The sequence below is a fragment of the Ammospiza caudacuta genome, chromosome 20, assembly GCF_027887145.1.
Source record: "Ammospiza caudacuta isolate bAmmCau1 chromosome 20, bAmmCau1.pri, whole genome shotgun sequence".
Lineage (NCBI taxonomy): Eukaryota > Metazoa > Chordata > Aves > Passeriformes > Passerellidae > Ammospiza > Ammospiza caudacuta.
Genome location: NC_080612.1, coordinates 12064466 through 12077763, shown reverse-complemented (window position 1 = coordinate 12077763; position 13298 = coordinate 12064466). Strand labels below are relative to the sequence as shown.

Genomic DNA, 13298 nt, shown 5'->3' with positions numbered 1-13298 from the left:
TTGGGATTGTCAGGAAGAACAAAATACACTAAACCCTACTCTGTTCAAAATGCTTTGAACCTATAACCCAAGATTTTAAAAGGGAAAAAGAAAAGCTTTGGTATGTTCTGCCATGCAGTGGGATCCGAGATTTTCAGTTTGCTCACCAATTATCAGAATGCTCCCAGAGTGCTGTGTACAGGCACTGAGACACAAAATACAGGACTGGAACAGCTGTGAGTGTAACTGAGATTCAGCTGCCAGGTTAACTGGGTCGCCCACAGCTCAGCTCTAGGAGACACTCCTAAAACAGTTAAAAAGTAAAATGGTGTCAGTGGACTGTCTGAGCTTTATCTTCCCTCCAGGACTGGTGATGCCATTTGCCAGTGAGTCTGCTTCCAGGGTCAGCTCTCTTTCCTTCTCAGCAACCAAACGTTCTCACCAGCACCTGTCCAAAGCCCCCTCTCCCTGCAGTTCCACATCCTCGGGTTAGCCTTCCTGCTCTCTCAAGATCAGGAACATCACAGTCCCAGACAAACCTCTGTGCAGATCCTTTCTGAAAGCCCAGGACCATCCCACTGATGGAGGCAGTATAATTGCAGTGAGAATTAAGGGTTACTTGAAGAATTTTGGGTTAAACGTGGGCTGTGGGGAAAGGCTGTGAGACAGAAGATGGTGTTGCAGAAAGGTATTTTATTTATGGCCTTTTCCCTGGTTTTGTTCTGAAGTTACTGGGATGAGCTGTGTGTTCTACTCTGCTCTAAAGTTGCTGGTCAGTTGTTGGGTGTCTTTGACTGTTCAGTGAGGTTTTGTGCTGGATTAGTTCTTCCTTCCTAGTCCTCTGCTACTCTGCAGGCCACGGGCAGAGCGAGCGAGGCACAGGAAGAGCAGGAGTGCAGGAGTCACCTCTACAGAGACAGAGCAGGATGTGACCTCTGCTCCCTGAAGAGGGCACAAATGGTTAGATCCTCATATCCAAGCTGGTCTCTCCCTAAAGGAAAGGCTATAGCAAGGACCAAGTGAAGCTGTTAATCTGGAGTCAGAAATTAAATTTAATTGTATCAGTGGTGCTTTGTAGGAGGAACTTAGTTATTAACTGCAAAGAAGTCAAATTATTGACTATTCAGATGGATGCTTGCTAAACTAAGCTTAAACACTCTAGTACTTGATGGAACTTCAATTCTGACAAGCTTTTATCTCACAAAGCGCTGGTGCTGCTCCTACCTGAAAGCATCCAGTTCCTGCAGCCTTGGAGCTCTGCTCAGGTAGGACAGAGCTCTGGAAACCAGTGTGACCTGTTTGTCCAGCCCAGAGGCTCCCCTTCCCCACTGGCTGTGCAGCCCTAGTGCACTCTGAATTGAACAGCCTCTGACCCCAGTTTGCTCCAGGAGCTGCCTGAGCCCCGTTTGCCAGGGTAGCACAAGTGCAGCTGGAATGGGCAATGACAGCCAGCCACCACAAGTTAGTCTCATCTAACATACAGACACTGAGCTGTGCAAAGAGTCTTTTCAGCCTCAAATCTTAACAGAAGGCTGAATTAGCGTGCAGCAAAGTACAGTTGAGGGAGGCTTTACTGCTACTAACTTGGTGCTCCCATCCTGGCTGTAGTTACACACGGATTGCTGCTGCTGGGTCTGCACAAACACCAGGCATGGATCCCCAACACTACAATTTCATACTCTGAGGGTAATGATTCACCTAGTTCAGCCCCTTTAATCTCCAGTCTCTCTAAGAGACCGTGGCAATAACTTCTGAACATGCCTGCCTTCAAAGCTATCCTAGATCCTGTCTACACAGGGCTTCTGTAGGATCCTGGATAATGAGAAAAAAGGCATTGCAGTTAAGATGACCAGCTCAAAAGACAAAAACAGGGAGCTCCCACTGCTGCTTTAGAGCTTAGTCCTCCATGTATATCTTTTTCTACTTAAAAAGGGACCTTACTTAGTCCAGTATGGATGAGCGCTGAACCAGCTTCTTGCAGTGCCTTAGCTCCTGCTTGCTCTTCCTGTTTAGCTGAAACCCTTGTGTATGAAGCTAAGTAAAACTGACCTAGAGGTTGTTTATGCTTTCAAAGGGTATATGGTCTGTGCTGGAAATGAGTACCTCGATCCAGCCTGACTCCCTACTACAATAATAACTGGAAATGAACTCTGGACCATCAGTTCCCAACCACTCTGGGTTAGATCACGTTGCACAAGGAATATCCCAGCCTGGGGGAGGGGAAGGCTCTCACTGACACGAGCAGCACCTTCTGCTGCAAAGGCTCTGCCAGCAGCTGCACAAGGCTTGGGACCAGGGAGGATCCATATGGAACCAACAAACAGCAATGGCAGACACAGAGAGGAAAACACCTGTGGGTTCCACAGCAGCTGAAAGGAGAGGAACCACTATAAAGCCAACTACTGTACAGTGTCACCTGAACGTGAACCTTGAGACTCGAAGGTAACCTGTCAGGTGTGTGCTCCAGATATCCAACCCAGATAAGCAATGCTAAGGCTCCCTTTGTCTCCCAGTCAGGCCATCTGCAGCAGCAATATGAGAATTACAGGGCAATAAAGGTGCAGTTAATTCCCCTCTTATCCCAACTTCCACACTGTCCTGGCCCAAACACTAAATAAAATCAGGACTAGAAGCACTTTCTCTGAAATGCGTCTGCCCTTGCTACTTGCCAAGAGAAGTTAGGAAAGCCTCTCACGAATAGGCCGACTGCTTTCAGTTCCTCAGTGCGACTGTAACTACTCAGCTTTCACTGGCCAACATTAAAAACTCCCTCCTCGTCTTTGGTCATCCTAGCGAATGAGGAAGGATCAAAGCATGGGTTGAGTGTAGGCAGTGTCTCTCTTACTGCAGAGGGAACTACAGAGTACACAACTTCTCACCCTATTGTCCCTTCTGAGGAGCCTGTGAAGCATGCTGACACATCCAGGATTTCAACACAATTAAATTGTAAATTAGTCTTGTTCTTCACAAAAGGCTCATGACACACAATGATCTCCAACGAGCTACGATGACCTGCTAAATTCTCTATTGGTCTCTTGGGGGTTTCCAGGACCTCCCTGTACATCATTCCCTAAAGCCAAACAGCTGCACTTACCCACTGAAAGAATGCATGGATTGGGCAATGGTAGGGGTCGCTTTCCTACATACAGTTCTTGATTGCCAGCTGTACTAGTAGTGCACTATCAGCCCCAGGAAAAGGTCCAAGCACTTAAAAATTCAGAAAAGGAGCTTAAGAGTAGTTGGACTTCAAAGCATTCCTGTAATCATTTCAGTGGCAGAGATTTCAGAGATAAATGTGAGCAAATTACATCTTCATACAAACACTGAATATTATTTAGGCCGTGGGCAACAGTACTTGCATGCTAAGGATGAGACCACCATATGGTATGTGGCATTTCTTGCCACACACATGGCTCAAAAGGGACAAGAACAATTAAGTGTCAGTTCTGGATGCCAAGAGAGAGCTGAACAGTTATTGCTGTAAACTTCCAGGTGTACTTGGGTGGATGGCAGCCTCATGCTGGGGCTGTCTCATGCAGAATGGGAGCTGAACTGGCAAAAGAGCAATGTTGCTGAAACATGCATTCAACAAGATGAAAAATGAAAGGTTATCTTGTAACTGTAGAATTTCTACTAAGAGTCAGGTGAAATAAGGCACAGAAAGAATCCTTCTGAATTCTAAAAATATCCCCTTTCTCAGTTGGTTATCCTTTGCTACGTGAATGTTGTTTTTTAGTCCCTTGCTCATTCAAAACACACTTTAACATCAGACCAAGTCTGAAGACAGTACAACAGTACTCGTGTTTAAATAGCTGGAGCTTCAAGTGGGGTCAAGGCCATGTTGTTTAAGGTATTCAGCCTTGAAAGGCACTTATAAAAGAACTGAGCCAGCAGAGACTAGAGCTAAATTCAGCTCTTACCCTAGTTTTAAACTGCTTCAACTCCTTTGTTTTCAGTGCAGTCACATTCAATTGCTACTCCTGTAAAGGAAAGTGGGCTCACATAACCTGACATTCATCTGATGTCAACTGGACAACCCCAAGGAACATAAGTGGGGTTCTCGGTCAAAGCCAGCTCTACTCTTTGCTACAGATGTCACTTACATGATACCTTCAGCAGACCAAGTGTTCCATCAAGTGATACGGCTGTAAATAATTCACCAGCAACCCCATAACACTTGATTAAAACCTACTGAAAGAAGATCTAATTAAATTGTCTTTCAAAGAACAGACATGATATGACGACTGTGTGAAGGGCAGATGGCAAGCAGAAGCTCATTGGAACATGAGAAAATCTTTGGAGGACAGTACTTGGTAGCCAATACTATAAGCTTTGCAAGGCTGTTGGCTTTACAGCTGTGTATCTGCTGTGCTGTGAAATATATGTCTTATTGATTAAATAATACTTGGACAATAAATTGCAGGAATGTAACAGCTACCTTGCTGGAAATGATATGTGCTTTGAGATAAAGCACCACAGCTTACAGAAGGTTTTCCATGTCTTTCAACTTCTGAGGAATAAAAGAGCTTTATTTCATACCTCAAATCTAAGAAGAAATATGAACATAAAACTCACATCAGAGCTCAAGTATAAATCTAAAGTAGTCTCAAAGTTCAAATGTGCTATCACCCAGTTCAAAGTTTTGCATGAAAATAAGAATTTACTGAAGAAAACGCAGACTTTTGTCCTCTGTATAATGAAGTCCATCCCAGTTGGGGGAAGAGAATCTACTGCTCAGAGACAGGCTTTCAAAGTAATTAAATGTGATCCTGGTGCAGCTACCTGAGATCAAAGCAAAGCTGTGCCATGGTACCCACCCTGACCTCCCAGAAGCTAGTGTCTGTTTGCAGTCAGTCATCTTGGAGGAAAAGCTCCCAAAATTATTTTTCCCAAATAAATGAGTGTTTCTTACTGATAAATTTCAAATCCCCCGTGCATCAGGGTGGCTCTCCAACTTCCTCCCCATTCTCTCTCCCAGAGTTTGAGGTTAGATAAATCTCAGAGCCACAGCTACTTGCATGAAGAGGCTGAAGGCTCAGCACTTAGAAGAACTCTTAAAGAATTCTAGCAATGCAGAGACTTGCAGAGCTCACTGATGCTGTTCCCACACCACTGAGGCTCTGTGAGGGAAGCTGACAGACCATGCTGCTAACCCACCCTGTAGAACACAGCCAGAATGAGGAGACTTTATTCTTTGCAGTATGAAGGGGCCATGCCTGCAGTGGCAGCGAGCTCACAGCAGGCTCCGCGTGTCAGGAGTACAGGAAGACTGAAAGGGCTGAGCCAGCCTATTCATGTGGAGGATCCACGAGGAGTGAAAGGGAGAGGCAGGGATCAGACCATGCATTTCCTCACGTGTTTCCCCTTCCCCTCTGCACCTTGGTTTTACAGCTGCAGGAAAGATCAAGGCAGAGGTGTGAAAATTGCTGAGTCAGGCCATGTCTGTGGGGCCTCAGAGAAGCTGTCACAGCACCAGGGCCAGAGGACAAAACCTTGTGCTGAGGCAGAGCTGAGCACACACTGCAGAGTGGGGACAGGCAGGACACAGCCACTGCAGGCAGGAGGCACCGGCAGCAGGACATCACAGAGCCCTGCCTAGCAAAGATGAAGAACCTGAAGCATTTTGCATTAAGAGAACTGTGGAAAGTTTCAGTTTTGCTCATAAAGACAAAAGGCCTGAAGTCTTTTGCTTGGCAGATAAAGAAGAGTTTTTAAGGAGACATCTAAAAAAGTCAGGAAGCTATAAAAAACAAAATCTCCCCACTTCAGCTTATTTCAGAGGAACTATGTAACTGTATTTCAAAGCAGGATTTAATCCTCTAGCTTACTCTAGAAATAAAAGGGAAAAACTGCTCTGGAAGAAGAAAAATGTTGCTAGAAAATTGGTAGGAACCAGGTGTGGAGAGGTTCTCCAAGAGCACGTAGGCAGCATAAGGGGCATGGACACACATCTCCCCATGAGTGCACCTATTGACAAACCCATCACCTCCCCTAGCAGTGTCTTTTACTGCTGATGGCCAAAAATCAATGAGCAGTTCTCAATCTGTAAAACCTACTAATTATTTCTTCTCTTCAGTTAATAACTAAAACCTCACACTGGAACCTGCAGGCCTCAACAATAACCCATACACAACAACAAGGAGCTCAAGACTTCCTTTCCAAATTTAGGTTGCTTCAAACAGAAGTGAAAGTTCTTTGATAAATCAACAAACCTACGTTTTAGAAGCATGTAAGGGGAGCAGAACTGGACAGGAAGGTACTAAACTCATTGCAAAAAGCTTCTGAAGATTTCCAAGGCCTCAACCCTGAGGCTCCTGGCTGCATGCTGAACACTGGGGTCAATGACCTGTTCTGGCAGCATCAGATCAGACCAGATCAGAGCCTGGATCTGCTGCATCCCAGCAGCATTCCTCAGTGCCACGTTAATTACTGCTCTAAAGAGAGCTCACAGGCTCTGCTATTAGAGCTCTTCCATGTGGGATAACTACTAATCATCCTATCAGGGGCACTCCATACCCCAACCAAAGCGTGATTCCTGACTCTGTGCTTAAGTGTCCTGTGACCCTTCCCTGCTTGCCCAAGATACACACAGAACCAGCTGGATGTTCTCACTAGGCATAAGAGGAACGAGAGACCTGGCCTCTGCTCACTTTAGAATATATACACAAATGATAACTGTACTGACTTTACCTTTAAAGACAGATTTTGACCAGTCTTGAGCTCAGGTGTGTAAGTCCAATGAGATTTGGATCTTCCATCTGCCTCCAGCCCTCTGTGCTGCACTTAGAGCAGGATAAACACCAGACACCTATGATCAGCCTGGGCTGTGATTCCCTCAAACCCAAGAGCAGGGCCTAAGCAAAGGCTTGAGATTCCACCTCAGGAATGCTCCAGGGTTCATTTTAAACAGGTGATGCAAAAAGCAGGTTTCCAAAGAGGGCAGGGAGCCGAGCACAGAACAGGTGACTGTCACCTAGCACAGGTGCAAGTGAACACCACAGCTGCAGCAGTGGTTACCTCATGTCCTTGGAGGTGTGCAGTGGGAGCAGGGCTGGCTGGGACACGCCTTTGGGATCTGTAGGTGCCACAGGAGCTCTGTGCAGCTCTGGCTTAAGGCAAAAGGCCTCTCTGACCACCTGTAAACTTTGGTGCTTCCCAGCTGTCCTCCCACAAGCAAGGCAGAGTTTATCTAGTTTAACTGGGGACTGATCCTGTCCTAGATTCCAGGGGCTATGCCAATGAGGACTGGTGCTAAGCCAGAATGCCAAACTGTTTCCTAATCATGTGCTAGTCTGACTAGGTGCAGATTCCCACCAAAGCAGGAATGCCCACGACACTTCCACGCACAACTGCTCACAAGTCATGTGCTGGAAGAAGTCCCCGTTTCTTTTGGAGCAGGTGTGTTTCCAGATTCAGGGAGCTTCTCCTCCCTATACTTGCCTGCTGTGGCAACTCTGTGCTGCTGGTAGTGTCAACTGTGTGGGATTGCTCCACAGGAGTGAGAAATGAGCAGGGAGGGAAGTCTGAGAGCTGGCTGAGTCAGGATCATCCATACATCACTCTGTGCCCTTCACCACAGCAGTATTCCAGCCAATACGTTCTCCAACCCCCTAACAGTGGAGATAGCCAGGCTTCCTTTCAGCATCATTTTCCTTTTATTAAGGAGAAAAAAAAAAAAAAAAAAAAAAAAAAAAAAAAAAAAAAAAAAAAAAGGAATCCCTCTAAGCTGAAAATGAGGGTAAGAAATATTAATCTTAAAAGAAAGGTGAGGGTTTATCCCTCAAGCATCTGATAGATTACACTTAGTTGGAAATATTGTAACAGACACTATTCCTTAAATAATTTGGTATGTCACCTGACTTCTTTGTTAAGTGTTCCTATTTATGACCAAAGCAGGTGATAAATTTGTGTACCCAGTGCTGACTCATTGCTGTACATCTGTCTCTAGCATGCAGCTGGAACACTGACTGGGGCTTTCCTTGGGTGAAATGCAGTTCACAGCATTGGAAATGGAGCAGCAGCCCAAGGTCTGTGCAGGTGGGATCTGGGCAAGCTTGGTCACAACCAGGAGTTCAGCTGGACACAGCTGGGGCCCAGCTTGGCCACTTCCCTGATTAGATCAGCTCTGTGTCAGAAGCTGTGTGCAGAGACTGAGGCCAGTGTGGCAGCACAGGGTGTGGGTTCCTGTGGCTGTGTGCAGGCACAGACAGACAGACAGAGCTCCCAGCCAGGCTCTGCTGGGCTCCTGCTCCGCAGCTCCAGGGCCGCAGGAGGGTGAGCAGGAATAATGCTGTGTTACCAGTGACCACACAGGCAGCCCTAGAAAGGCAAAGGCAGCACAGAGCCTTACTCTGACACTTCCTTTCTTGTTTCCCAGTCAGTGCACCATGGAATCCAACACAAGGCAAGGAGTACACAGAGCCTGACAGAAAAGTGAAGAGTCCCTTGATGAAAACCTGCTCACCAGAGTTTGTCCTGGGAACTCCAGGTAAGTGAAAACACTGCTGCTGAGTTTTTGTGTCAACATTTATATAGAATCAGTGGTAAGAGATGTACTAAATTCCATTATGATGTGGAAATTCTGATCATAACTGTTACAAATGAAAGATGATGACTGCAGACTAGATAATAATATATGGTCTTCCCTTCTTCCAACTCAAATAGAATCTCTGTTGAAGACCATCTTGTACAAGAAGTGCACAAATTTTAAAAAGGAGAAAGAGTCCTAAAAAAACAAAAGACACTTTAAGAAAAACAAATGTGTTGCATATATGCAAAAAGTAAGATGAAGTAAGAGACTTTCTTCTTCTCTTACATAAGACCTGCCGGGAAAGGAAGTCTTTTCAGCTGAACAAAGCTCATAAACATGTGGCTACAGGTTGCAGTTTGGCCTGAAAAATTCACTACTCCCACTGCTTCCAATTTATAAACCCAGTTGTCCTTCCCTTATGCATGCCCAACTTCCAATTTGCAAGTGTGGACTATTACAATCCTTCTTCCTCTTCTCTCATGCCTCCCCCCATTTTCAAATAGTTGTTTCTGTGCAGAGATTGCTTGGCAAGATAAGCCTTTTCCAGACAAATTGCCAAATGAATTGAGATAATGCCAAAGCAAGTTCAAACAGATTTAATGCACAGGTACCATTCAGCACTGAACGGCTGATTTGTGGAGAGCAGACTGACTTTGTGAGACAGCCCAGCTGGAGTCAGGCTTTCTCATCTGGTGCTCTGTTTGCTGAAGGTGTCAAACAGAAGACATTCCTGAGGAAGAGGCCAAACTGATCTTTGCACACAGGGCCAGGAGTGTCTCTACCATGGATCTGGCCAGAGAGCCAGGACAGTTTTCCCAAAGAGCAGGCAGACCTCAGAATGTGTGCTACTGCCTCACCCCGACACTCCCACCATAACCAGTTTGATGCAGCTGCCATGCCAGAGCCACGGCAGTCAGCTCTTCTGAGGCAAGAACCCAGCTAGAAAGAAAATACATCTGCACTCTAAATCCACTCCAGGTCTCACAGTTCAGCCTTCCTCTCTCATCTTTGCTGCAGTCAAAACTGGGGGGTGCTGGGGGAAGGTGTCCCCCCAGTCTGGGGACTCCCACAGCTCACCAAAGCAGCTGTTTCCAGCTGAGAAACCACAGGAACCTTTCCTGCTGCCAGCACCTATGACTGCGTTCTCCTGCTCACCTCCAGCAGACTGGCTTGAGCTGCAGTTGGAAGTTGGATGTGCTTCACCACAGATGTCTAGTCCCACCAGCAGTTTCCCAGCCAGGGAAATGAATCCAGATAGAAACTGCCTTCACAAAGAAATACAGCTAAAAATAATATGCTTCTAACTTTGCAAAACCAATTTGAGTCATACAAGGGATTAGTGTAAGGACAGAGGTAAAGACTGACAGAGCTATTTCTTTCCAAGGATGCTTGGAAACACACTGGATGCTCACTACATGGCAGACATTTTTTGCTCTTACATATGGGTTAAAATTACCATTATTTTCCATTTCAGTTTTGTAGTCAACTTGAGAAGTGAGTAAACACGCTAGGACAGAACTGAAAGCACAGACCAGCACTGGGTAAAAAGAAAAACACTCAAGCACTTATTGGGCAGAAGATATAAAGCTTAAAAAAACCCAAACCAGACCTTGTGGCATCAAAGAACTCAGTCTGCTAATAACCAAACTAACAGAACCTACTTTCCACTACAGGGAAACTCCCTGCCCTTCTAAGAAATGGCCTTCCTACCCTGAAACAGGGTCAGCTCATACAACACATTACACTCAACACATCCTTTGCAAGCAATTCCCACAGCCCTTTCTTTCCTCTCCTTCCTGTATCTCAGTTTTCCCTGAACTCTTCTGAGCCTCTGTGAGTGCTTATCTGTACCTGCCAAGGTCCAGTTTGAAATCCTTATCTACTGTGTATTTTATTTTGAGAACACCTTACATGCAAGAGGAATGAGGAAGGAATTAAAGCATTGCAGTAAATGGGGAGGGAGACAAGCTTGAGCCCAAGTGCCCTTGGTTGGGTTGGTGTTCTTTACCTGGCGACTACACATCACTACACAGTGTACCAATTATATTAATGGAACTAAGTTTTCACAATTCTTTTTCCTCTGAAGTCTTTGCAGAAGAAAAGCCCTGTGAGCATTCAGCCCCAGCCTAGACAAGCTCCCAGTTCAGGACTAGTAATATGTATAGTACAGATGTGGATGCATAGCACAGATGTGGCTCACAGCACTGCACCATCAGCAGACACTAATCATGACCCACAGAGCCATTTGGTGACTCACGGAGGCCACCAGGAAAGCACAGCAGGCCCTGGAGAACTCTGAGCTCCCAGTTGCACTCTGGACTCTTCAGGAGCTGCCTGCAGAGTCCACCCACCAGTAGTACTCAGCTCCCTGCAGGACCAGAGCTCACGTCTGTGCTGGCACAACCCCACAGGCAGAGGCACACTGCCTCAGTGGCACTGCTGGCACAGGAGTCAGGGCACAGGAACTCCAGCTGGTATCTGAGACAGCTCTGGGCCCACCTCCCTCAGGGGCACCACAAGCAATGACGGCCTGGGGAAGCAAACACAGCCCCTGAGCTCCTGCAGTCTGGCTCTGTGATTACAGCCTGGCACAGTCAAGCACAAGACTCGGGTTATGCCTGACATGTATTTTGGTACAGGCAGCCCAACAGTGCAAAGAACACGGAGTCTGTACCCATGCCCACAGCTCCATGTGTGGGCAGAGATCCAGCACTTGGTTGAACTCCCAGAGAAATCACACACTGGACTGTAAATCAAAGAGATTTTCTTCTGAACATAAATTTTATGATCATTGGTGAATGTGGCACCCATTTATTTAAACAGATAAATGCTGAAGAGGATTGTGTGCACACACTCAACAACTATCACTAGAAACAGCTTTCGTTGCTTTAAGAAGAGCCTCAAGATCATAAAAGGCCTTTACACTTTGTGAATAAGGTTTGCTTTTAGACAGGTCCACAAGCAAAATAGTGATGATCATTTTCCAAAATGATGCTGATTGACATTGTTTAGGCATCAAAAAGGCCCTCAAGTAGGGCTGCCAAAAGGCTCTACAAATATTGTTTCACAGAGAATAGCCTTTGGGATGCTATTTGGAGGTGACAGGAGGAAGAACAGCGCTATAAATTTTTGGGGAAAAAGAACCAACCAAAACAAAACACCCCACAAAACAAACCAACCAATCAGCCAAAACTACAAAAAAGTCAGACAAAAAATAAAGGAAGAATGATAGATTTCCAGGAGACTGTGCCAAAAGCTACCTACCACCTATTGTTTCATGGTTTTCTTCCCAACCTTCATTTCTCATGCGATGGATTTTTCTGCATGTAGGTTTATTACAGTTACAGTGTTGTGATGATCCTTACTTTCTAAAAAGCCTAAAGCTCTGTTTAGCTCCACTGTCTCCAGTACCAGGTAGAGAAGAGGAGCATTAGCATTTGTATCAAACTTAAATCAAAGAAGGGAACAGGAGGGGATTGCTTGCTTAAAGCAAAACTACCTGCCAAGAAGATAAAAGGAAATGTTATTTAAGTTTCTAAAGGTCAAATTAACTAAGGAAAAATACATCCTATGCACTTATACAGACTTTTATACAGAAACAGCTCTTCTTTGAGAGCACCACAGCAGCGCATGTTTTGTGTTTGAAGAATTTCATATAATCTTTCTATACAGCAGAACATCTCTCCAGCCCGGTCCATGATGCCGTTTGAGCCACAGCAACAGAGGGAAAGGGAGGATCAGATTAGACCAGTGAAACTGAGCCAGGGATAGAGAGACAGGCCTGGAGCAGAGGGCAGGAAGCATCAGGAGCAAACACCAAGGACCTGAGGCAAAGGGGAGTTTTCCCAGCACGCCAGGACAGCGGTGTGGGGACACACCTTCTGCCAGCGAGCTCGGAGTCACCTTTGCTCCGCGCCTCACATCGCATCCCGCTCCACAGGGACACGGGAGCCCGGCCCAGGCCCCGGGGCGCGGCGGGGCGGCCGCACGCTGCATCACGGAGCTGCCGGGCACCCGCCCGACAGCCCGGAGCACCCGAGGGGCTGCCCCGCACCTGTCCGCGCTCCGCCGGCACCGCGCTCCGCTCCGCGGCTTCCCGGGCGGCGGGCCCCGCGCCGGGAGCGCCGAGCCCGCTGACAGCTCCGCGGCGGGGCCGGGGCGCCGCTGTCCCCGCCAACAGCGCTCGGCCCGCGGGAGAAGGAGCGGGCGCGGCGTGGCCCCGGTGCCGAGGGGACAGGGCGGCGGGCAGCGGCAGGCCCCGGCCGCAGCCCCGGCCGTGCGGGGCAGAGGCGGCAGCGCGGCCCCGCTGCGGCGCCCGCGGCTGCCAGACCGCGCCGTACCTCCAGCGTGCGGATCTCCTGCTGCGTGAGGTCGTTGGACGCGGCACACTTGGTGCGGAGCCCGCGCAGGTTGGAGAGCGAGATGTCGATGAGGTCCTGCAGCAGCCCGCACTGCTGCAGCGTGGTCCGCACGGCCGGCAAGCCCCGCGGCCCCGCCGCCTCGCCGCCGCTCCGCTCCTTCCTCTCCAGCATGCCGGCGGCTCGCAGGGCAGCCGCTCTATCCATCCCTCGGCATCAGGGAGGCCGGGAGGCGAGGCGGCGGCGGGGGAGCGGCGGAGGGAGGGAGGAAAGAAGGGAGGGAGGCGGGCGTGAGGCGGCCCGGCCCGGCTCGGCCCGCCCCGCTGCGCTCGCCGGGCAATCACCGCGCGGTACATGCGCGGCTGCCGGGCTCCGCAAGCGCGCCCGCTCCGCCCCTGCCGCCGCCCTCAGCGCCCGCCACCGCCCCGGGG

General features: G+C 48.1%; 1 protein-coding gene across 1 annotated transcript in view; it reads right to left on the bottom strand.

Annotated features, from left to right (window-relative positions):
- The window catches only part of KSR1 (kinase suppressor of ras 1), a 47787-nt gene extending 34705 nt beyond the window's left edge, over positions 1–13082 (bottom strand). The window contains exon 1 of the mRNA XM_058817681.1: positions 12850–13082. Coding sequence (XP_058673664.1) covers positions 12850–13074 — 225 coding nt within the window. The 5' untranslated portion in view covers positions 13075–13082. The remainder of the gene's footprint in view (positions 1–12849) is intronic.
- Positions 13083–13298: the final 216 nt, after the last annotated feature.